Here is a 26,285-nt window from a genome sequence, read left to right on the forward strand (position 1 = left end):
TAGGAATTATAATAAACAGCATGAAATTCTATAGGAAAACAATCTTTTCTAGTTGTGATGTCCATACAGAGATAGGGACTTTGCAGTTTCTCTTCAATGTGTGTGGGTGTGCATTCACAGCACAGAGGTGGGTCATCTGGGCAGGTGACCATTTTTTCAAATAAAAAGCAACTAGTGGTGATTTGCTCATGGGATGGGAAGTGAAAGTACAGAAAAATCAAATAGCTGATCTGGAAGAGGAATCTGAAGTTATAGCCGGCTGCCTCTAAAGACATTGCTTTGCCTTGCAGAAGGTGGCTGATGTGGTTTTTGTCACCTACACACAGAGAGATACACAAGCAGTAAGTGAATACTATTTAAAATGGAGAAAGAATTACTAATGAGTGAGTTATACAGACATGAATGTTACTGCAACAAGCTTTGCTGAAGTAGCCTGTGACCATACATAGAAATAGAATTGGTTTGACTGAAAGCCTGTAATTTACTAGATTAACAGTTTGCATAGATCTGGTTTAGCACTAAGTGAGGGCTGCTAACTGGGAAAAAAAGAAAAATATTGTACAATAGATTTATCTAATTACATACAGGATTTGTTTAAAGCAGAGACTAGATTGCTTGAAAAACTTGCAGTGGGTGTGTCCACCTTAGTGCATTTACTGTTGGAAGCATTATCATAAAATAATCAAATAATTTTGATTGGAAAAGATCTTTAAGATCATCAAATCCAACCACTAACCTCACACTGCCAAGTCCTTCACTAAACCATGGCCCTCTACCTCATCTATGCATCTTTTAAATATCTCCAAGGGTGGTGATTCCACTATCTCCACGGGCAGCATGTGCCACTGTTTTAACAACCTGTTAGTGAAAAAGTTCTTCCTAATCTCAAATCTAAACCTCCCCTGGAGGCCATTTCTTCTTGTCCTATCACTCTTTATTTGAGAGAAGAGACCAAACCCCACTGTGCTACAATGTCCTGTCAGGTAGCTGTAGAGTGATCACCTCTCCCCTCAGCCTCCACTTCTCCAGCTGCACAACTTCAGTGCCCTCAGCTGCTCCTCACCAGACCCTTCGCCAACTTTGTTGCCTATCTCTGGACTCACTCCAGCACCTCAATGTCATTCTTGTAGTGAGGGGCCCAAAACTGAACACGGTACTTGAGGTATGGCCTCATCAGTGCTGACTACAGGGGCATAATCACTGGTCAGCTATTTCTGATACAAGCCATGTTGCTGTTGGCCTTCTTGGCCACCTGGGTACACTGCTGGCTCATCTTCATCTGGCTGTTGATTAACAGCCCCAGGTTCTTTTCCACTGGGCAGCTTTTCAGCCACTCTGCTCCAAGCCTGTTGCCTGGGGTTGTTGTAACCCCAGTACTTGGCCTTGTTAAACCTCATACACTTGGCCTTGGCCCATTGCTCTAGCTTGTCCATGTCCCTCTGAAAGGCCTTCCCGTCCTCAGGCAGGTGTACGCAACTGACACAGCTTGGTGTTATCTGCAGACTTACTGAGAGTGCACTTGATTCCCTCATCTAGATCATTGATAAAGGTATTACATAAAACAGACCCCCAACACTGAGCCCTGGGAAATACTACCTGTGACCGGCTACCAGTTGGTTTAACTCCATTCATCACCACTTTCCGGGCCCAGCCATCCAGCCAGTTTTCCTCTAAACAAAGAACACATCTGTTCAGGCCATGGGCAGACAGTTTTCCAGGAGGATGCTGTGGGAAATGATGTCAAAAGGTTTACTAAAGTCCAAGTAGACCACATCCACAACCTTTCCTTCATCCACTCAGTAGGTCACTTTGTCATAGAAGGAGATCAGGTTAGTCAAGCAGGAACTGCCCTTCATGAACTCCTCACTTGTGTTATAGTTAGCTGTTTTAAAAACTATTAAGAAGGAATGCATTTCTTGATAACAAATTGTCTTATCTTTTGTAAAGTACAGGTTATCCCCAGGTTATGTCTATGATTCTATGGGAGTAGTGTTTAATGTAATGGGGGAGAAATTTTATATGCTCCATGCTCATTAGTATTTCTGAGGAGAATAACAAGAATGGGCTGAATACCAAGGACTTTGTCTGACAGTTACTTTGTGAAAAGGGCTCTGGGTCTGCATGGAAAAGTGGGGAGCTGTAGCTGTAGCTGTGTGGAAGCCATCCAGGGGTGTTTTCCTTGTTCCACTTCATCATCCTGAGTTGTCAAGACTGTGGGAATTTGATTTCTTATGAGCCTGTTAATGAAGAGTGGCAGATGACAAACTCCTGCTGGATTTTTTCCCCAGTTTTCATTAACCTCTGTATAGATATTATTTTAATCAAAATAATCTTGACAGCACCTATGAAAAAGCTGTGGGGGTTGCAACAGCAATTAACTGTGTTGTCAAAAATGATAAGCAGCCTGATATCACAGGAAGGAAATTAACGCTCTGACCAATAATGGAAGAGTAATCTTAATCCAGAGCTTTTTGCCTCTCAGGAACTCCTTAAAATGTATGAATTTTGGACACAGGATAATTTTAGAACAAGACAGTTAGGCAATAAATGCTATAAAGCATCTCTATTTGAAAAGTCAATGTCACACTGGTGGAATAGTGGCTGATAGCTGGCCAACAAGAAATGTGATGTTAATTACATGTGAATAATGTGTGTGCAAAGCCTTGACTATTTTGCTAAATTTAGGGTATCAGAAAGATTGGGAGTTGTATTCAATCTTAGGTCCTGTCAGTAGAATTGAACAACAATCTGCATCAGTGCTGGTTGTCTGTCTTCCTCGTTGCGGGGACAAGGCTGTTCCCTGCTGAGAGGAAAACAGGGTTTGAGACCCTTGGTTTCTAGATCACGTCGCACTGAGTCTTTTATTACTTGGGAGCTGCACTGAGTGCATAAATGCACAGGACTTTTGGTAAATGGCAAACTCTATAAACTGGAATATTTCTTTCATCCTAAAGCCACTGGTCATCCTTTACATGAGCTGGAATGGAATTTGGGCGGGCACAAGAAAAAAACCCTCTGTCTGCTGGGTTGGAAGTCTTCTCAGTTGCACCAGGCTCAAGAGGTGCAGATGAAGCTGCAGCGGGTGCAAGGACCAGGCTGCTCTGCCTAGCACACTAAGAGGACTGTTGAGAAAGGCTGCCTGGGAAGAAGCAAGCTGTAAAAACAGTCAGTGGGAGGATGTCAGGTGCTTGAACTAAAGGTTAGACTCAAAGGGCTCCTTGAGAGAAGAGAAATGGGAGTAGTCCATCAGTAAGCATTGGGCAGGGCAGATATAGTCAGGTTTGTAGGACCTGGGAGTGAATGGATCTGTCATTACTCAGAAACTGAGCGAAAAATGATGCTGAAGAAAGTTTATGGTTTCCTAGGTACCTCTGTGTCACTACATGAGGTAAAATGCTTCTCTACCTCTTGCAAGGGCAAAGGGTTAGGAATTACCAAAGGTTCTTGTAACTAAGGGTTAAATAGAGAAATTAATCTCCTATGTCAGCAAGAAAAGGGCTGATATGTTTAACATAATCCTGCCTTATCCTTATCCCACATCCCAAAATGTAATCTAAGCAGAGCTGCACCTTAGCAATTAGGGCTTCCTTTTACTCCTCTGCCTTTTCTCTTGTGTCCCGGCTCCTGCTCCTCTCCTTCACATATTCCTGTCCCACTCACAGTAAACAGCAGAATTAAAGGGTGGGATGATAGCATGTCATATTCCAAGTTAGGAAAACCTGCACAGTAACCAGCATGAAAATTTTGAAAGGGAAGCAAGTTTCTTGTCCTACTAAAGGCTTAATAGCCTGTTGTTTTTCTGGTAATGTATGTGTCCATCTACACAGAAGTTTTTTATCTTCCTTTTTTACCCCTAAAATTAAAATGAATCTCTTCATTCAGTTGAAGTGAAATCTCAAAAGAGCTGTTATTTGAGGAAGATAATAAGTAACAAGATGTTAAAGAAAGAGCTTCTTTCTTGGTCGCTTTGCAATAATGCCCAGCAGTGTAAAAAGTCTGGATCCTGTTATACTAGAGCCTAATGCAAAAGAGATATTTCCTACCCCAAGGACATTCACACTGTAAGGAAACTTGAAACATTGGAGCAAAAAACCTAACATGTAAGTATGGAGAACCAAGGAACAGGGGGACAGCAAGTACTTCTTTTCTTCTCTATTAAAAAAGGTGCTGTTTGTTCCTCACGACCTGCCAACTATCTGTTACAGTTGACTTGTGTCTTCTAGTGCATGTGGAGGAAAGCTTTGACCTGAGGGATAACAGCCAGGACCAGCTTATTTTGTGGACTAATTCCAAAGGGAGTTTGCTACTCTTAAGAAGTAGCTAGGAAGGTAGCCTAGCGGGCAGCGATGGCTGGAGGAGATCTAAGACTGATTGGCAGGGTGGAATGTTCACTTGGTGACCTAGTGACTCTGAGACAGGGACTTAGAGCTACAAAGAGGTACCAGTGTATAATGGAAAAGGGCAGCGATGGAGGGGGATTGACGGAAGCAGAATAACAAGAAAGCGTGAAAGGGGCGATGGGTGAGGAAGCTGAAGCAGAGAGGAGTAGGCAGTGGGGACAAAAGTTCAGCCTCCTTGATGACGACAGCGTTTTGGAGTGGAGAACTGAACTAAAAGCTTCTTTGTGAGGGATGTCTCATATCTGGAGAGCTGAAGGGATCAGTAAAGACATACACTGAGTTTCAGTGCCAGCTTCCAGACTGAGTGTACACAGGGAACAACCATACTTTCTTATCAATACAATAAGAGTAAAAAGTAGATGCAAAAGAAATGAAACATACAATTTACAGAGGTTTAGAAGGTTTCTTTTATAAGTCAGCAACAAGCAAAATATGAAGTACATCTAAGGAAACACCTGTGTGGAATAAAATCAGTAACATACCCGACATAATATGGGTAGTAAACCAAATGTTAAGCTTTCCATGACATATCATTATTTTTTTACTAAAATTATTTTTTACAAGAAGAGAAGCCTACCTTTGCTGAAATGTGGCATTTTCCCACTACTCTTAACAGCAAATGCTGTTTCAAAAAAAAAAAAAAAAGTTTTCTACAACTTTCTTCCAGCAAGTCACATCTGGATTTTTAACCTCGTTGAAGGTTTTTATTGTGCTCCTATGTCACACTGTATTGTAATGGAACTGATGTTTATTTCCAGATTTATCCAGTTCCTTCTTCTTGGAGAGTCTTATGTTAGAACAGGGTCTTTAATTACATTCCTCTACTAGCTGACCACTACAAAAATTGAAATCCTCACCACAAATCTGTAAAAATGTTTCCACTTGCATCGGGAGACAAAAATAGAATAATTCCATGTCTTTTTGGAAGAATGCCTAGCTGAAACTATGCAGGATTTGACTGACAAGAGGATGTAGTCTTTGCTGAGAGCATTTTCTTTACAGTCCTTTTTAGTCTTCAGAAACATTTAAGTAGATGAATGGGTGGAAGATTTATGCAAGTTCTCTTAGTTTTTGTTAACTTTGTCTGCTTTTTTGTAACTTGTGTCTCCTGCAACAAAATCTCAGCTCATTGGGCTCACTGAATATATAATCACAAGCTGGTAAGTAGTAACTTCAGGAGGTTTGATTTGAAATGGCAGTCTATTCTTTTATATACAGCTGTGGTACAAGAATAAAACCCCTTTGTTCAGCTAAGCAAAAGAAGAATTATTGAAATGATCAGTATTCACCAGGGTTATAAGTGTAAAGTATAGTCTTTCAGTGGTGAATAAGTATGGTTAACACATAGCTCAGACTGTGAATGCAGCAGAGAGCCTTTACTTGAGAAAGTTCAGGATTATTTCTCATCTGAGTGAGCTTTTCCTCACTGTGCTGCACGGCATGGTATCTGTTTCCTGGGGAGCTGGATGGTAGCTTACAAAGCACAGCAGGTAATTGGCTGCTTCAGCTGGAAAAGGAGAAAGAGCATATTTGTCGGTATATACAGACAGAAAATGAGAACAAACGGTAATTATTATGGGTGATAATATTTGTCCATAGTCTTGAGCTGTCTGTGAGATTAAATCCATATTGACACTCTGTAAGAGCAATGAGTGTGTTAAATGTAATGTTTAGGCAGTTGAGAAACTTTTCATGTGAATGCATTTTGGACTGGAACTTTCATACGCTTCAAATGTAAAAAAAGGAGATGAATGTGTATGTGATAACACAGCTTTTAGAATGCTTTGTTCTGCTGCTCAAGACTTGCGCTTGTGTATCTTAGCACTGAATTTTGTGTCATTACTTTGTATAGAACTGTATCTTCATTTTATGTGAGCAGTCCTATCTCTGAAGCCTCTAGGAACTGAACATAGCTCTCAGCCTTTAGGCACTTATTTCTGTATTTCTAAAACTTTCAGCCACCGATGCAAATATTTCCTCTTGGAAAGGGAAAGCTATTACTGGGCTAGATACTTGTTTTCGGTTGCACATGTGGCAGTTTCTACAGACAGACTGAATAAAGCTGTAATAGTATATCCATACTTTTTGTTTAAAGTAGTTTATGTCCAGATGGGTTGTGGAAGTACATTAGCAGTATAGATAGTAGTACCAGGTTTCTCCTAAAATAGGGCCATTTTCATGAAAACTGCTTTTTCGTTCCTTCTTCTCTTTAACTGAATTAAGCATGTAGTTAAAAGTCAAGGCTGATAGATGCTAGAAAAACATAAAATCTTTTTTCATTTTCATACTATAAACACATCAGGTAACAAACCCCTCCATCTAGGGTTTCATATTTTGAAGAGTTATCTGTATAGCTAAGTATGTATGATGAGTCTCACTGGAATTGGTCGACACAGGAATATAACCTTCACTTCAAAAACCTTTGCAGTTTCATGTCCTTAGACATTTTGGGTTTGTTTGCTGAAAATCTCACTGAGAAGCCTATACACTGTGTTGGGGGTTGAAATTGTACTGCACCTGTAGGAGGAGACAAAAATGAAATATTTTACATATTTGGTAGGTCTACATAACTGCATGTGGGGAGGAAACCTGGAAGACTGAAAAGTAGATGATACATTTTTAATGCTTCTCTATCCTCATTGGTTTCTTTCCTCCTCTTTGGTATAGAAGAAGTAAAAATGTCTGTTTGCTTCTTTTATACACCCTTGTACTCCTTGAGGTGGGTTTAAATCTTCACCAGTGTCATATGAGGTGAAATGGATAATAAAGCATTAAGGGAAACAGGGTTAAGATGTGCAGTGTCTAATAGGGGATATTAATCTTTATTGGAAATCATCTTTGGCATATGTAAATTTGTTTGGTTTTGTTTTTTTTTTTTCCAAAGGACACTGACATTGCTCTTGCACTCTTTACAGCCATCATTCTGTGTGCAGGTGTATTTTTTCTCTATTCACCTTTTTTATTGATTTTAGGATGCCAAATACTTAACTGTGTCATTTCTGGATGAAAGAGGAAGTAAAATGTGTTTGAGTCAAGTTGCTGGAGAGGCACATACAGGATGGCACAGCCATGGAAAGCTCTTTTTCTTTTTGTAGGAGTTGTATATCAGTCTTTGTACTGACTTAATGAACAGGAGGAAGCACATATTTTTCTTGGGCCTGGAAAGCAAATGTGGTCTCAGAGTGCAAGGTTTACTACCAGTATAATCAGCTAGAGTAGTGTGAGCAACCATGTGCCAACTTTCTTTTGCCTCCTGCACACCTGGCCCAATTAATTCTGTTCTTCATTCTTCAGTCATCTCCCCAGGTGGCTATCTGGTCTTAATGGGCCATAAAATGGGTGGCACTGGCCCATATGGAAATGTCTTGTGGTGCAAGGGGTCTCATAACCCTTTGTAGGGATCTCTGAGGGTATCAGAGGTGACAGTGCTGTCTGAAAGGAAATTCAGAGGATGAGTACCCATGTTGTCTTCCTGATTGCTGTAGGTCTCTTTGCATAATGTAGGTCATCAGATGAAAGCTAGATTGGTTTGGGAAAGCTGCACAGCAGACCCAGTGGAGTGAACTTCCGTTAAGCACAAAGGGAAGAACTTCAGCCCAGATTAGATACTGTTGTCCTTATCTCTTAAGCCAGAAGATTTCTTCTTTGCTTCTCCCTCCCTCCCTCTCAAGTGGTGATTAACTGTAACTTTTCTAATTGGACTTCTAAATGGATTGTGCTTAGTTGCAAGTCAAGTAGCTCAGTTGTTTCCCTGCCAGCCCCTGCTGTTTTCTGGACTCAAAGCCTCTATCTACAGAAGTCAATGGGGTGGGAGGTAGCAGAGGGCAGATGGTCTGGTGAGAGACACTCAGTCTGCAGATGTCAGAGTCCAAATAAAAAGCCCTGGGAAGGCCTGAACTTCTGCAAGCGAAGCTCTGCAGGGAGGGGGAGCAGCAGCAGATGGAAAGAGATCCCCATGTTTTGGGTAGGCTCATACTTGAAGATGCATTGAAAACATTCTAGAAGATTTATGACCTTTAAAAGAGATTAGAGTCAGTTATTAGTTCATTTCTACCTCAGCATGTTTATTTGAGTAGGTGTCCTATACAGAGTATGAACAGTGTGCAAGTGGCTTTCTTTACTATTTCGTAGAAATTGTGCAGAGCCAAGGATTTGGTTACATATACCTATTCCTTGTAATCCTCCATGAAGGTGTGCTCAATCTCAGGATTTTATTCAGTGTCAGGATGGAAATTGTTAATGGAAACTAGAATAGATCAGAGGAGAAAATCTGAGACTCTGCAAAACTTTATGGCTGGGCCAGACTTCTCAGATCCTGGCTTTCTTATGTGCATATTTCTGAGTGTACTTTTGACATTCAGACACTCCTGTATTGATCTTGTTAGCATAAGAAAGAGGTGTTGCCAAACCAAACACTAAAAGTCTAGCAAACACACTCAAACCTACTTGGAGTGGTTTGATGGAGGACTGAGAATCGGAAAGTTGGATTTCTGACTTATTTTGCTGGGAAAGTCATGACATATGGAAATAGTACGCTTGCTCTGTGTTGCTTTTATTTATCTAGAAAATTTAGAGCATTTTATGAAAGTAAACCTGCCCAGTTCTCCTGTCATATGAGAAAAACATGCAGCACATCCAGAAATGGTTGAGAACCACTCCTATGTAAGCTCCTGTGGGGATGCAGGGCCACCAGTACCATGTCTGCTGTCCTAAATGGGCGACATTTCCTGCAGATCAAAGAGGAACTAGATAATGACCTATTTAAATTCTTTCTAATTTTGTTTAAGCAAGTACTGCTCTGTATGGAATATGTAGCTCTGAATAGTGAGCACCTGTTCAATAGACAAAATTACTTACCTGATGCATTTCAGAAATAATTTTTTTTCCTCAAATATGCTTATCATCCCCAGTTAGATCAAACAACAACAATCTGGTTCCTGTGGTCCTGATTGCTCTCTCACATGGTCAGCACATGATCATCCATGATACCAGGATGCCAGTTCATCAAAATTGCAATAAATCGGTTACCAAGGAAAAGTTTTGGTCAGACCTAACAGACAGTAGTAAAAAGCTACTTCTAGAGAAATAATGCTGTTTTTAAATGCTCACATCCCCAGACTGCGTATCATGTCAGAGCCTTTATGTAATCAGCAGAGTCATGTTAATTTGTCTCTGGCCAGGATAAATGCTCAAAATTTTAAGTAAGTGATACCTACATGAAGGCCCTGTATATGTGACCTTGTATCATGGAAGTATGCCTGGAGGGTGCTGAGATTAAAACCAGAGATGCTGGGACCTGTCAGGTTTCATTTAGCAGCCTCTCCCTGCAAACCCAAATGCACCACAGTTACTTCAAGAATTGTTAGGGAAACCCAAAATGCCCAGGTGGTGATGAGCCACCAATAGACAGAAACTGCTTGCACTGATGCTTTTTGGGTTTTTGAGCAGGAAGGAGTTAAAACTAGTGCTGGAAGGAAGCTGAAATATTCAGAGTAAGAGATTTCCAGAGGGAGCTGCAGTGGCCAGGGATGGACTTAGTGCTTTCAGCTGCTCTTTTGCTGCCTTTCTGCTGTGAAAGGTGTAACATATGCTGTTTGTGGGGCTCAAGGCACGGCTCACACCAAAGTCAGTTGGTATGTGCCTAGTTGAAGCATTCACAGATTTTAGAAGTCAAACCTGGCTTGCCTGGGAGTTGGGGAACAGTGTGAGTTATCTGAGAGCAATTGTGTATCACCCCTGTCAGGCTGTTGAGCAGCCCAGGTCGAGATATGTTGCCTTTCTCAGTGCAGTGGAGTCAGGGTTAGTAAAAAGATGTTGCTTTATTTTCACTGCTGTAATTTCAGCAGAGCAAACATGAAAAGGAACAAAACCCAGACCATTGAGGCAGTGTGGTCTGATCCTTCTTTATGTGTTCGGCCCAACAAGACAGTGTACCATGTCTGAAGCACGACTTCTGAGATGGGGCTCAAATCTACATTTCCTTCTAGAGTCATGCACCACATCTACACCCTCTGACACCAACTCCGCATCTCCCCTTGCTTTTGCAGTGACTGCTGAGGTCTTGGTGCTGTAGGGAGGCTGTGGCCTGGGCCGGACCCAGGGAGGCAAAAGCAAGAGTGCTAAACAAATCTTGGTGAAAAATGATCATCTCTTGGCTAAACTTTTAATTCCTGTGGGGTGTCAAAGTCTGTTGAGGGCAGCCAGACAACTCATTCAGCTCTCTGCAGCCAGCTGTACATGACTGGTGGGGGAGTTAAAACTCAGAGACGGTACCTCTGTGTTTATCTTATTATTCACTTTAAAGAGTGGATCATCTCATGTTAATAATCCTTCTCACATACGTCAAAAGTGATGTATGATTCATAAGTAAAAATATTACATGTGTTGCCTTTGATAGTGCGTAAATCCGGCAGCAAAGTTGATGCAAGCTGCATGCACAGTCCTTAGCGCAGGTGAGAGCTGCGCTGGGGTCTTGCCTGCAGCTGGCGATCTATAGAAAATTTAAATTCAAGAAGGGTCTTGAATGCATTTCTCAAGAACAGAGCAATTTGCAAGTACTGTATTTCCAACCAGCGAGGCCAAAATTAGGAATAGCTTTTTTGTTGGCTAATTTCTGTCCTTAAGAGGAAGCTGCTTCCTTTCTCTCCTCATTTAATTCCATTGCTGCTTTGACCTTCACCTGTGTGACTCTCATTGAAATCCTCTCGGGAGGATCAGTGTCAGCTCTAATAAGCTGGCTGTCACTTTACACCAAACAGAAAGCAAATGTTTCATTTGTTAAGTGGGCCAGTAGAATACATTGCCTCTTTCTACCATCCTTGCTTTTCTTCAAGGGGAAAGTGTTTTACTTTTATGTGACTGAAAGTGCCTAAAGTAGATTCGAAGCTAGAGATTTAAGTCTTGAATGAAGACTGTTATGTAAGGCTTTGGTTTATTTATCAGCTGTACTGAAATACGATCAGTGTAACAGCACAGGGTCTGGTTGCTATGAATTTTCTGGTGTTTCCAGTAAGAAGATAAAGGGTACTCTGTGTAAGGAATGCAATGGGAATTTTTCTTTAGCAAGCAGCACAGGAAGGCACAAGGAAAGTAAGATTATTGCACTAGAGCTCTTGGCTGCTACTGCAGGGTGCAACACTGCTTCTTGTTGGGACTTTTGCCATGACTTGATTGTGAGCAGGACAGCTTTTCTCTTTCATAGCTTCTGTTTATTTATTGCTCCCCTTTCAGTGCTGTTTTGTGCTGACAAGAGCAGCCTGTGCTCCTCTATCAGCTTGCCCAGGTGGGTTACATTTACACTAATAAGCTTGGAAAGTATTTGAAAGTGAGTGCTGACGAGAGTACTTCTTTTTCTGTGCTTTTTATGGAGGAGTTGGTCTTTGGGGTTTGAGTTCAGCAGTTTATGGAGAGCTGTTTTTCAATGATGTTTGACAAACATAAAATTAGTGCTTGTCACTGATCATAGTGAAGAGCAGTTTAAAGCAGGTAAACAAGGTAGTAGCTTTAGCAGGTGAGAGAAAGGACGTAGCTCTTTTCTCCTGTGAACCTGGAACTTGTACAAGGTTGATTCTTCTGTGGGTTTTTATTCTTAAGCTGAAACCAAGCCTGTAGATGGAGCTAGATGATGATGGTGCATCTTCATCCTCAGGCTCTGCAGTGAAACTTATGAAAACAGCCCTTCTTCTCACATAAGGTAAGGCTCCTTAGTGATGCTCTTGAGGGTACTGGCTGCTTAGCTCTTGGGGCAGCTGAGAATCTTCCTGCTCAATATCATTTGGAAGTATTTCTACAGTGGTACAGTAATACCCCACAGATAATCCCTCATAAGCTCTACAAACTTCTGAGTCACTGCTGTACCACAGGAACCTTGGCCAACAGAGGCTAAGGGACAGCAAGCTGCTTAGTGCACATTACAGAAGGCTGCTCTAGCTTTATTCTAAAGATCATCTTTTCACCTCCCTGGCTGGGGAAGTGGGGAGGGTAGCTTGTATCTTTTTTTTCCAGGCACTTAGTTTGTCTTTATCTTGTGGTCTATATGAGCTAGAGACTCGGGGCCAAAATACCTCTTTGTTAGCATCCTGATTTATGCTCCAAACTGAGTGCAGTAGCTGAAATAGATATCTAGAAGACTGATTTCAAGATATTTTACTCTAGTTATGTCTCTTATATACTGTTTGGCAGTCTGACTCAACTTTGAAACTGCATGTCTGTCTTCTATGCAGGTATCTCTCAATAAATCCAAAAAGATGTTGAAAATAGCAGTCCCAGAACCCCATGCTCACCCCTGCTCTGCAATGAGCATGCCTAATGAGAAAGAAATGGTTCTGCTTTTGTGGGTTGTTTTCTAGATTCAGTGTTGATTTTTTTTTCTTGTATAACTGATGGATGTGTTTCTAAGGCTGTGGCTTGCATCTAATATTTAGTAGCGGTGTGGGGTTTTTTTGATTCACTTCACTCCTCTCCACCTCCCCTCCCCCCCCCCCCCCCCCCAAAAAAAAAAGAAAGCAAATACCCACAAATATAGTCTACCTAATCATTAGGGAAAAAAAACTCACCAAAACTTCTAGGCCTGGCAAAAATTCATCCCCAGCCAAGTGGCCATTAAGCTGTGCAGCTTTGAATAATTGACTTTTACAACAATGTCTTACTCGTAGCTTCTCAGGTAAATGGTGCTAGGGCCCACAGAATAATTGTCTGGTCAAGCTCCTGCTGAGGTGGGCACCACAGCTGTGGTAATGAGCCAAAACTTTTAAAAAAAAAGAAAAATAGATGGTTTCATTTTAAAGTGATCCAGGATTTGGTTTGTGTAAATAAAAGCATTTATATAAACATGTGACCACACAAACGTATATACAGAAACAACTGATAATTAGCCTTTAACATATGTAGACAATGGGCATCTTTCAGCATATTTTACTTACAAATAAACCTGGATAAACAAAGATTCTTTCATGGTTAAATCTCATCATGATAAAAAAGTAGACGTGATAGCCTTGGTGTAATTTCTTGCTATGGTATTTGGCAAATAGACAACACATGCTTCAAAAGATGGTTCAAACTTTCTCTTTGATAAAATTTGGTTCATGTCACTTCCCATGGATGTGAACACAGCTACTAGTTAGGAAAAGAAATGTTCCCTTGAGTTGGTACAAGGCACCTGTCTGAGGCTTTGGAAACAGTTTATTCAGTATGCTCCAAGAGTACTGAAACTGGGCAACTGAGCACTTGTTAATGCTTAAACAAATATGATTTATGTACTCCAATTTTTTCAGAAATATAGGTCTCCTCCTCAGAGATTATCTTGATCTGGATTTATGGCTTTCTCATCTTCTCATCCAGGGTATTTTTGTAACATTCAAGATATAAAACATCAGTATCCTCAAATTATCTCATTTAAAATATTTTCAGTTTTCTTAGCTGGAACACTGCCTTACTCTTGTCATTCAAACTAGGCTTTCTACAATCAGTTGTGACAAGGCCTGTGACAGAGTTGTGACAAATGCCTTTCTCTGTTCCATGTGTTAAGATTTAACTGATTTAGTAACTTTAAGACTGCATTTCCCTCCCTTAGCTGTGTTCCTCAGAAATGTGATGTTGATTGACAACCATAGCAGTCACTAAATGTGACAACCCTGAATGTCCTGTTGCACCACCTGTGCAAAAAAGTAGGGCTGTTGGGGGCTTAGTTACCACAAGAAAACAGATAAAACCAAACCCCAATTGTCTGGACAATCAACATCAGGTTCTTTGGCGAAGAAATGGAAATCATGCTGTTTTGTAAAGTCCAAACTGCTTTTTTGAAATTAATAATGTCTCCTGAAACTGGAATAAGTCTTAAATATGCATCCAGGTAAAGTGTTCTCTACAAATGGTGAGGCAATTAACTAGCTCTGAAGTGTAAAATTTGAAGAAAAATCTTACACCTCCTGAACCTGTTTAACTTTGAAAGTTAAACTGTCAGTGTGTGGTTGTGATTACACGTGACATGTGTGAACCTATGTTTGCACTTGCAAGCTGCAACTGAGGTTTTATAGCTAGAGATGCAAATTTGTGTTGATTCCCACTTAGAGGTTAGTTTTCTGTGCTTTGAAAGGTGGAGTAAATTTCTGATTTGTTTTTTGTTCTGCTCAGTCAGACATAGATGTGCACATTTGCTGGTTTTGGGAGGAGAGTGGATTTTTTTTTTTAAAGAAAGGAAGCTTGGCTCATAATTACCATAGGAGTGGAAATGTGTTCTTGAGTGTGTGCTCTGAGTAATACAGCCAATACCTGTGACAGCTCCTTTCACTCAAACAGCAGGTGCTGTAAATTCCTTTGTGATAGTCTTCTCTTGAGTGTATAAAGCTGCCCTCTCCCCCACTTCCTTTCTCTAAGCCCCTCCCATATCAGCTTTCCCTTTCTATCTCTAAATGTCCACAAGCCCCCACTGTCTGACAATCTACAAAAGTGTACAGCTTCCCAGGGAGACCTTCAGAATAGCCATGTACAATGAAGATTATCTCATGTTGGACCTGTTCAGTTCTAGCGAAAGTTAGGATTTAGACAGTTATTTTCATAATATCCTGTAGGACTCGACACATGCTACAGAAAGGTCAAGGATGAAATAGGCTTGGGTACTATGAACAGGTCCAAAATGATGTAGCACTAAATTGTAGCGCCAGTAAGTGTTTTGTTGGTGCTGAAGGGTGGCAATGTGACAAAAATAGTGGTTTTGTTTTGGTCTGAGCATCGTGTTGATTGTTTTATACAGATGGGAAATAAGAGAGAGGATATGCTGTAAATTGCCTGGAATACTATGAAGACCTTTGCCAGCCTGTTAGTTTTGCTTGTTTATAATAAAGTACAAAAAAGGCAAAACAGTTTTGTTGTTGTGAACGTGCCACTGCTACACTGTGTTTTTAAACAAAAATAGGACAAATACTCAAAATAGGGAGGACAGAGATGTCACTTCTTTCTCAATTTTATCACTTAAATTTCTAATGCTTCTGGATCCTCCATAATCCCTTCATGATGATGGGTGGAAATCAAACCACCGTTTTAATTTTTATGCTGATCTGAGTATGAGAACAATCCACATGAGGTTCAACAAAGACTGAAAAAACACTGATTGTCACATTGGGCACTATAATTACAACACGGTTCCCCGTCCCAACTCAAGTCAAAGGTGGAAGGATGCTTTCTGGATCAATGTGAAGGATTACCTGCTTTGCTACTGTAGTAACAGACAGAAGAGTTTGCATTCTTTACAAAGTAGCTTAATTAAATTTTCTTTAGAGAATTAAAACAGAAAAGAAAACAAAAAACTTTTCTGGAGATGGAAGAAACAGCAGGACTTCAGACTCCTATAAATTCCTTTCTAAAATTATCCTCATAAACTGCATAAAGTAAACACTATTTTTGTCTTCTTTTTATTTGTAGCTGATAATGGGAATAGCAGATATCCATCCTGTAGTGCTCAAAATGGTCTGTCATTCTGTCCCTCATCAAAAACTCCTATGTGCTGAAAAATGACGTTGTGACAGGACGTGATCCAGATAATATTGTTTGATTTAAGAATATTCCTTTTCTTCTCTTGATTTCTTGGGGGTTTCCATGGATAAACATGCAGTCTAAACAAGGTGCTTGGAGAACATGCATTTTTCTAGTGTGAAGTTGTTTCACAAACACCCAGTGGCAGATTTTGGAGCTATTTCTGTGGACAGGCTGGCAATTGTGCCTAAAAGACAGTGTGGGTAATAGTTTGGGGTTAATCAAGTTCTCTGTACCTTGTTCTCCTTCATGGTTTCTGCCTTTATGATCCAGGTTGGCAGCTCTTGCACCTAATGGTATATCATATGAGATAATTTCAGTTTCTCTCATGAGTGTTACAATTTTTGAACACAGCTAGCCAGATGGAATAATTCACATGAATCTTGTTATTTATGTTCAGCAGAATTTTATTTGCTGTTGTCAAAACCTGAGCATGAGAAGCTAGTCACAAAAATAACATTAAATAAAACTTGTTATAAACAAAACCAACCCATTGTTTTGCACTGCATATCTCTGTACCAGTTTGCTAAAGGGAGACTACACTTCATCAGGCTTAGAAAATAGAAACATGAAATTAATTGGATCTATTTCTATGGAAAATAAAGGAGACAATTCTTATTGCATGAATAAATTGTTCCTTTATAATATTGTTTTGCACTATTATTGCTTCAAGTACCATTTCTGTAGTGTCCTAATGAAAGGCCTCTGTAACAGCTAGCACACTGGGTACGGAAAAGGCTTAAAAGTCCCAATTCCTTTAGAAAGCAAATACAGTGGGTCAGAAAGGAGAGGAGAAGGGGAAAAAAGAGTAAGGAGCTAGAACTCATTATTTTGAGTAAGAACAGGGAACTAGCCAGGGAAGAAATGTCCTTATAAAAGGATAATATGGAAGGATTTTTTTTTTTCACACTACTTCAAGTTTTCTTTGTTAAAAATGTATTCAATTTGTCTAGAGCTTTTTCCAATTTAAAATACTTTGTGTCCCCCTCCCCCGTTGCCCCGCCCCAGGCCTAGGCACCTCCAAAATACATTGCAGGAATGGGCACAGGGGTAATTGGTTTGAAGAAAATGAGAAGGAGTTGTAAAAGAGGGAATAATGTTGCTAAAGAAGGAATAATGCTGCTTGAAGGAAGGACCTGACCCATCATGGTGCTGAAAGTATTCTTCCAGCTTTCAGGTTGTAGTAATTCAATTGCTTTATTAGTTATTATATACACTAAATATAAGTAACTATAACTTCAGATTTTTGAGAAATAATGAAGTGCAACTTTATGTGCCAAATCAATCTTCTCATTACTTGTTACAAACTTGATTCCATAAACAAAATGCCCATCAGTGGAGATGAGATCATATCTTAAATACGAGGCAAAGTGTCAGGTCTTTGTAAAGCAATGCCTGCCTCCCTTTCACCTGCCTGCTTGCTGCTACTTTGGGAAAGAAAATTTCGAATTGAGTTGGATCTTGTTCCTTTTTTTTTTAATTTTTTGTTCCCCTCATCCAAAAGTGCCAGCTCTCCAGAGAAAGCACAAAGGACACAGACCAGGGATACTTGTTCTTTAACTCAGTCTGATTCATTGAGGCTGAGCTGCTTCGTGATTTCCAGTAAAAACAAACCCAGCGCCTTTGACAAAGTATTTTTATTTTGATTGCTGTGAAGCTTAATTACCTCAAACTGGGGCCAGCCTTTGTTCTGTCTTGTGGTTAAGTGACTCTGGCATTTAGGATAGCTTGCAATTACTGTGCAAACTACTGTTTTTCCATTTCAGAAGTTACCATTTCTCCATGCTCACTGCATTATCTAAGATACCACAATTATGTGCGTCATCAGAAAGAGGAAATAGCTGTGGCACGTCTCATGCTGTGGTGTGGTGAGCATGGGGAAGTGTATTTTAGGGGTTTCTGTGATACTGATTTTCTGCAGCCAAGTTTTCATAAGTGTCTGAAGAGACAATTTCATTCATTGCACACACTTTAATGCCTTTTCTAGGAAGACTTTAGATTAACTATTAATTTTGAAATGATTTATATATATAAGAAGTTAAATGTGATGTAAACTATAACAAAACAAACTAAGTGGCTACCCCAAGTCTTGCTTAGTCAGAGGCATGCATGAGAACAGGATCCAGGAGCCAAGAAGGACCAGTATCTTTTTCTAAGGAAGCAGTAGTCTCAAACATTGAAATTAAACCAGATGTGCAAGGAACCCACTTCCTAGAGTAACTGCTAAACCAGCACATTAGTCATGCCAGACCTGGGAAAACTGTGTTGTGTTGGTATTTGTTTGTTCTGCTTTGCACTTTGGCTTCCTGGAATTTATAGAGTTCAAACTCAAATATATGCTACCTAAAAGCAAAGGAAGAGTAATAGCCATATCTTACCTTTTTTTTTTTGTCAGGGGTTTGCTATTTATTTTTCAGGCAATACAGAATCTGTGTATGACACACTGCAAGTGGGAAGACAGGAGTCTTGTCATTGTCTGATCTCTGATACGCTGGGCGTTGTGGAACTAAGGGATATTTACAGATGGATTTGGTTGTGTAAGATCCGCTGCATAGATAGATGCAATTTTAACCTTACACAAGAGGTGTATAAATTCTTCAGCCTTTTGCCAGTGAATTAACTAGGGATGTTGAAAAGTTATGTCAGTCTCCTTTGCCAGAATTTGTGGGGGAGGACTACTTGTAAGGGCTTTTAAGTGTGATGACTTTCTACTCTTGTGGAGCTAATCTGAGAAGCTATTTTTTTTTAATAGGAGATGAGCTTTGCATAGAGGTGTTGATAGGTGGCTCTAGAAATGTAGTACAACATCACTGCTCTTTGGTTTATTTTTATAGTGTTAACAGAGATGTAACAATAACCATTTTCAAACACTGATAGTTTGATGTACTGGGATGGCCAAAGACTTCAGCTCTTCTTTTAGTTCTTTCATGACAGAGCCTTTCATGGCTTCGGGACAGCTGTTAAACACTTGCTTCATTCCACATAAAGGGCAGAATCAGCTGTGTTTATTGTTGAACAATTGTTAAACAATTTAGTGTGGATTTGGAGAAGACACAAAAAGCAGCAGGAAAATAAAACCCTGAAGCTTGGCTGTGACCATTGTTCAGCAGCCCATCTAATATAGGAAGTCTTGTCTCTTCCTTGTGTCCTTTGGAGTTCAGGGCGTGCCTGTCTTGGATTCAGTCCCATGTCTGTAGTGTTTTCATGATGTGCCTACCGTTCTATGGTTCTATGATTGTCCTGGTCTGTTCTGTGGTTTTGCACATGCTTGTGTCCAGCCTTGTGGAGGGGTGACTGGAACCCTTTTCTGGATCACCAACACTACCAAAAACCTTCCCTCCCAAGACCAAATGCAGTATTTTATGTGTCTCCTGCTGTAATAAATAAGGCATTAAACTGAGTTTTTATTTTGTCTGAGTGGTGGTTTTAATATTGCATTAGCACCCTGTGTGCCTGTCAATATTAATGAGGAAAACAGGACACAACTTAACACTAAAGTCATTATAAAATACAAGTTGCTTTGAGAGAGGGGAGAGTTTCAAATTTAGTGTTCTGAAAATTCATTTGTAATAATATATATGTTTCAATGAAAAACAGTTAAATTGGAAGTGATTTCTTAATGTATTTATAAAAATAAAGGAGGACTGGTTAACAGAGAAGTTACTAATAAAATTATGGAAAGGTTGTGTAGTAGAAATCTGTTAACCCTGAGTGAAAGAAGATTCAGTCTGTAGATGTATCTGTAATATCTTTAATCTGTTGGATGCTTAAAAGCTTTCTTAGAGCCACCTGAAAATTTTATGTTTAATATACCAGACACTTTTGTGCTTAAGTTCATAGGTTTTACAGTAACTTTACTTGTCTGAGGAGTGTGGTACCAGGGAGGCCAGAAGCCTCCAAGATGTTACTAATAAAGTCAGTTATTGCCTTTCTGTACACAGCATGCATGGAATGAACAAAGTACCTCTCTGCCTTCTGCTTTCTGACGTCTGCCGAGCAAAAAAGAGGAATTAATTTCATCTAGCCAAAGAAGTAGCTTTGCCCACTCTCATACCCATTTTAAACTAAAAGAAGATAGATGTGGCTCTTGATGTGGCTTTCATTCAATGATAGCTATGTGCAGTTCCTCCTTGGACTGTGAGCACTGTGTTGTAGTATTGCCTTAAAATACTGTACAAATGGATGAAAACTGCTATACAGATATATTAAAATATAAACAAACAGTGAGAGAACTTTTGGGATGATATGATTTGTCCATATTATATTTTGTTATTTCTTCAGAAATAACAGAAGTGATGCATATTAGAAAAGGACTTTGAACTTTACTTGAACACAGCATTTAACCAAACTTCAGTGCAAGCTAAGTGACAGGAATCCATTATAATTCAGTACTGGTCAATACTACTATACTGCAGTCCTTGTTTATGGCATGAAAAAAACAGGTGTTGCCAAAAGAAGCTTAATATATTGCTATAAAAACTGTTAGGCATTGTTGTAAGTAATTGTTGTAAGTTTGCTACAGTGCTGTTGCAGAAGAGTAAAGTCTACACTTAATGGTGTCACTAGAAGTTATAAGCAGTAATATCATTAGATCAAAAACAAGGTCTGGGTTTAACTTTAATGTTGCAGTATCAAAATAGCATTCTCTAGTCTGACAAACCTTTGGTGACGAAAAGAAGTACTTGTGCTGACAAGAAGGCAATAAGTTCCCTTAATAAATTTTCACAATAGTGGACAGTTTGTATTTATTCCGGATAGCACTTATCACTCCTTTGAGATGTGGTCATGGGGTGAAACTCTCTTTGAGCATTGCAGTGCCAGTAGCTACAGTGGAAATGCTGTCCCCCATCTGAAGGATCTGTGGTTTCTAATGATATGTGAAAGAAAACATTTCTTCTGGGGTAGTTAAATGAATTTACCAATATATACCAATCTGGAATTTCATGACCAAATGGACTGATGCTAGTCTATGCACTTGCAGTACGTTTGAAGCTCCTAGGAAGTATTGGACTGCTGCATTTTAAGTCCCATGTCTGCAGTAAGTACATTTCACTTCCAAATTGCCAGAGCTGCTCTATTGTAGGATAGAGCTACACTTGGTTTGCCAGTGTCACCAATACATGCCACATGACCATCAATGTTGGGATGTTTCATGTATTGACAGGCTTATTGTGTGTTGGGAGATCCCAGATCAATGGAAGGATTCTGTGCACAATAAATTACTGATTTATACATGAGGAACTTAGTCCTGCCTGGGTTTTGGATTTTTGTTCCAAGGTCAAGATGAATAATTATAGTGGGTTGGTACTAGAACCTGGGAATTTCTGGTGATGTCTGTAAGCTGATATCAGAGAGATGCTTGTGTATGCAGACAAAGCTTATGCTAAGCTGTTTTTAGTTGAAAGGGTGTGAGACAATCTCATATACTTCCATCTGTACTTTTTTTTCCTGAGTAACCTGTCTTTCTACTGGTAGTGTGTGTTTTTATTTTTTATGTTCAAAATACCCGTTTGTGCAAATAATTTCTATTTAGGATAATATTTCAGAGGATCAGGGGCTGAATCATGAAATGGCAGATGCTTGTCAGCCACCATGCTACATCATCCCCACAGTGTACTGACATTTCATTCGTTAAAGTATTGTTCTCCTGACAGACACACAGCCCTAACTTTTATCTGAGTTTGAGTGCATTTTGTCATACTATATTCAACTTTTTATTCATAAGATCCTTCCCACTCACTTGCTATTTTTTCTGCATTAACCTATATAGTCATTTGCAAGACTATCATAATTATGTATGTTGGTACAAATTTTCATTACAACACATCTGAAAACTTGTTTGCTACTTGTTGTGTTTCTACCATGAAAGCTGTGGAAGTCTGTACAACGTACTGCTGTGTCTCTTATTTTATCATTTGAAGTAGATTGCCAACTACAATCTGTGTATATTTGATTTGTTTAAAGTGTTGGCCAAATTTTCACATTTTAGAGTTATTCAATTTACCCTAATGGTCTTTAACTAAGAGTTATGTTCACACAATGGAGGATAAAATAGACTGATTTTTTTTTTCTCAGACCTATTAAATTTGTGAACTTGAGTTCCCATCCAATCCAGAAAATACAGGTTTCTGAGTGCACCCCATATACCTGTCCAATCTGGCAAGAAGGAGCGAGATTTGTTGAGGCTACTGGAAAATGAGGGACTAGCATAAAGCAAGAAATGATGAGAGGAATGTGATTATTTCTAATATAAAGTGATTGGAGGGCCAGACAACTAGCCATTGTCCAAATGACATCACGTCAAAAGCTTAACTGTTAGGCAGCTCAGAGGAAGTGTCTTCTGCATGTACTGAGTAACAGCACTTTGCTAGATAATACACTGCAGTTGTTTCCTTCTTGGAGCTTGAAGGGAAAATAAAATTTTCAGATGCTGTAGTTTTGGTCTTGACTTTTTAATATAATACATCCCACCTCCTCTGTCTTGCACAAAACCCCATCAAACCTAAGGCCTAATGTATTTAAGGACATATTTTATAGTTAAGCACTATTAAAGGGCCTAATACATACCCTCAGCGTGGACATAGACCACATAGCAGCACTGAGAAATCTGTATTGAAAGTTATTCTACTGTGCTCAATATGAAGGGCAATCCATGGAAGTCTTATTTTGGTGTAGCTTAGAGACTAAAGAGGCAGGACAGAGAGGCAACTGAAAGGGAAGAATAGCCCTCTGCTATTTAATTTTTTTCAGTAGAATGGAACATAAGCCTTTAGTCCAGCAAAGCAGAAACTTGCTTGATTTGACAAAGAGCATGATCAAATCTTAATGAAATAAATTGGCCCTAAACATATGTTCTGCATCTTCCTGGCATTCAGCATTTTGCTGAATGGGGTTGCAAGTGACTCACTGGGCTGCGTGAGAAGGAGGGACAGAATTAGGCTGGTACTCTAAGCGCAAAACTGTGTCTGTCCAGAAAAGTGTATCACTTCAAATGAACTACCAAGGGCAACTGCTGCCAAGTAGCCCTTAAGGTAGATGTCCTCTGCAGCCATTCCCTACTAAGCACTAAAATTGTTTCTAGTCTAAGCATTGTACTTGGGGCATATTCTTTTCAATATCGTTCTTACTGAAGCTTCTGTACCAGATTTCTCTTTAATTTCAAGAGCTAGGCCAAAGGTTTAGAAACCACTTTTACTCTATGCATTTAAATGGAGAAACTGCAGCTGTGCTTAGGTGGCCCATGCTCCAAGCCCCAGGGTGTTTGGAGAGGTTAAAGGCGAGTGCTGAAGGACAGTGCAACCAATTTCAGCTAAGCTGCTTGTGAATCTTCACTGAGAAGTGCTGAGGTTGCTGGCCTTAATGTAGCAAAGCACTTAAGCAGGTGTCAGGTTTTTTACATGTGAGGTTTTTCATTTTGGTTCCTATGAACATCTTTAAGTACTTTGCTGGATCGGGATCCTGGCAGGACTGAAACTCCAGATGTCTTTGCACATAAGCAGCGTAAGTTAAAGCAAGAATTTCTTTGCAACTTTTCCTTAAATTATGTAACATAGATACATTGCTTCCATTTTGATTGTTCTTGCTTCTTCTCATGCTTGAAAGAGTTTACTGTTTGGGTTTTTTTAAATAATATTGAATATTCTACATTCTCTTGCAATTAGACATGCAAATATGTTTAAAGTGTTTGAAAAATACCCCACAAAAATAAACCCCATAAGAACTGCAAAACAAACACACAGAAAATACTCCTCTTCCAGAGCTTTGAAGCTGTCTGTAGAATTACAGTTTTGTCAAATTAAGTCATTACAGAGAAAGAATTGTATTCTGGCCTGCAAAAAGAGATGTGAATTTGAGAGCTATGTTTGCACTTAGCATGAAGTAAAAGATAAAGCACATCTAGCCACAGCTGAGCTTGTACTTTTCCTTTGAAACAGAATACGTTCAGGTAAGAACTCACAGCTAACAGCAAACCATCATAAATGATGTATTAGTTATACTAGAAAATGAGTGCTGTTGAGGTTGATTCTGCTTCTGTTTCATGATTGCATTACACACCCCTCTGGTAGTACTATTTGCTTTTGTAAAGTTGCTTCATGCTGTTTTTATATGCTATTGAAGAAGGGACTGGGAGGCTGGCTGACAAATACTGTATGTAATTAATTTTTGAAAAGGTGTAAATTGTTAGCATAAAGTAGCTAAATTAAATGCTAATAACTATAAAATGATTTATCAGTATAGAACAGTATTTTCCTTCTGGCTGATGAGAAGAAAGCTGAAGCAAGGCTGGGAGAGCTGTCATGATTGAGACAGCAGGAGCTGGACTGCACTTGCCCAGTTTGTGCTGTTGTATCTTGTAGGTTTCCTGTTGTTCTAAAACAGTTTTTTACACGTTGATTGAAGATCTCCTTTGGCCTGAAGGGAGGGAGAATCTGGCAGATTTTTTCAGTGTAGAGGGAAACTGTTCAGACAGAGGGGTCTTGTTCCAGCTTTATGTGCTCTGTCTTCCCAGCTAATGAGACTGTCCAACATAAATGGACTTCAGCAGTTTCCAGTATTGAAAACTGGGTCAAGGAAGAAACAAAAAAGGATATGAGTTCAGAAAGAATTTTATCTAATTAAAAAAATAAAATCTTTCTAACATTTAGGTGCTGATCTTTTGGAAATGAGCACTATTACTGCTGTTCCTCCAACCAGAAGGATGTAAACTTGTAATTCCAAAAGCATACCCAGTAAATTGGAGCCCAAAAATATATGAGTTGCTTCAATTACATCATGGACCTCACTACTATTTTGAGGTTGCATAGATTTTCAAAAAGACTGAATTGGCTCCTTCATTTCTCTTCTGAAAATGCCATTTTGATAACAAAATGTGATCTCAGCTTTCATTCCTTGCTTCAGTGGAAGTAAAAGGAATTGAGTCTACTTTCAGCATTATGTCAACTGCTGGCCAAGGCTTTGGTTTAATAATATCTGATATTCCAGTAGTATCCAAACTGTTAGCTTGGCTAGTGTTTATAAGAACTGTAAAATCAGTTGAGCCATGCACCATTTATTCCTTTCCTGGCAAGCCTATTAATTCAATTACTCTCTTGGAGTAATTCTTTGACCTTAGTTCTACTAGTTTCTCTTTGTTCAAGTTACTGAAGACAGAGCATGTGGGATGGGAGATGTAGTAATCTCTTGGGAAATACATAATTTTTTGTTTTTTTTTTTTTTTCTTTTAGGAGAAGTATACTGCTTTGAATGCAGATGTACAGATGTACAGGTACAGTGCACCCATGCAGTGCTAAAGTGTTTACTGGTCTCTACTCTGCAAGGCTGTAGTGGTCAGAAATGCACTCAACAGTCCTATGACAGCTTGAAAGAGTGGCTTGTAGGATAAATGTCTGCTTGTTTGTTAGGATGGATTACAAGACAGAAAAGTAAATGCCATGTCTAAGTACTTAGCTGTCTTACTCTGCTGTGAAAAACAGGTTGAACTTTATGTCTATATTGCATTAGTATGCTGGCTTCTTTGTTTTTGGTTTATTGCTTTGAAAACTACTTTTAAGCCTTAATGTGTAAGCATTTTTATATCACATAATCCAAAGAAAGAGTTTGGAGAAGAATTTTTGTTTATTCCCTTTTTGAGTCATCTGTATAATTTAAAATTTCATGGACTTAAACATGCTTGTAACTGTTACAAGATAGCAAAATCTAAGTCTTTGACTGAAAATGAAAGTTGCCTTCATTCATAGGATATCTGACTCTTTTTTATGTCAGACAACTTATGATAGTAATTAATATGTTTACTAATCATGAAATACCAATTGCTTTAATAGTTGGATGTTTTGTGTGATCAAAAATCTTTGCAGCACACAGCTCAATAAATAGAAATTGTGGGTAAAGTTACAAAACTTTTGGAAGAGCAGCTAAATATTTTTCTGCTTTGTGACATCTCTTAACAGAATTCTGATTAAAAAACTTATTCTTCATATACCCTAGTTAATAATGACAATGAAAAGAATTTTTAAACTATCTTGGTGATGATAAATTTTCATTTACAAAACCTCAGTTTCTGTATCCTGAGGAGGGCTTCCTGGAGCATACAGCTTCAGCATGTGCTCTGATCCCTACACAAAAGCAGCTTTTCAATTCCACTTACTAGCTCTATGCTGCAAGATAAGACCAATGTTCAGGGAGAAGGAAGAGTAACATTTGCAGTTGAGTTTTCTGTGTAAACAAGAGGTATCCTTGGAGATGGAGCTTCCTCAGGGATGGTTCATGGCATTGCAAATGCTGAGTTCTAGTTCATTGCCTGCTTCAGGCCAGAGTATAAAAGACTTTCAGAGAAAGTACAGTAGCTGGAAATGCACT

General features: G+C 39.3%; 1 protein-coding gene across 1 annotated transcript in view; it reads left to right on the forward strand.

Annotated features, from left to right (window-relative positions):
* The first annotated feature begins 4,517 nt into the window (after nucleotides 1-4,517).
* Nucleotides 4,518-26,285, forward strand: part of INSC (INSC spindle orientation adaptor protein) — a 136,840-nt gene continuing 115,072 nt past the window's right edge. Inside the window, exon 1 of the mRNA XM_061999662.1 lies at nucleotides 4,518-4,624. Within this exon, the coding sequence (XP_061855646.1) occupies nucleotides 4,518-4,624 (107 nt within the window). The remainder of the gene's footprint in view (nucleotides 4,625-26,285) is intronic.

Source organism: Colius striatus, chromosome 7, assembly GCF_028858725.1.
Source record: "Colius striatus isolate bColStr4 chromosome 7, bColStr4.1.hap1, whole genome shotgun sequence".
Lineage (NCBI taxonomy): Eukaryota > Metazoa > Chordata > Aves > Coliiformes > Coliidae > Colius > Colius striatus.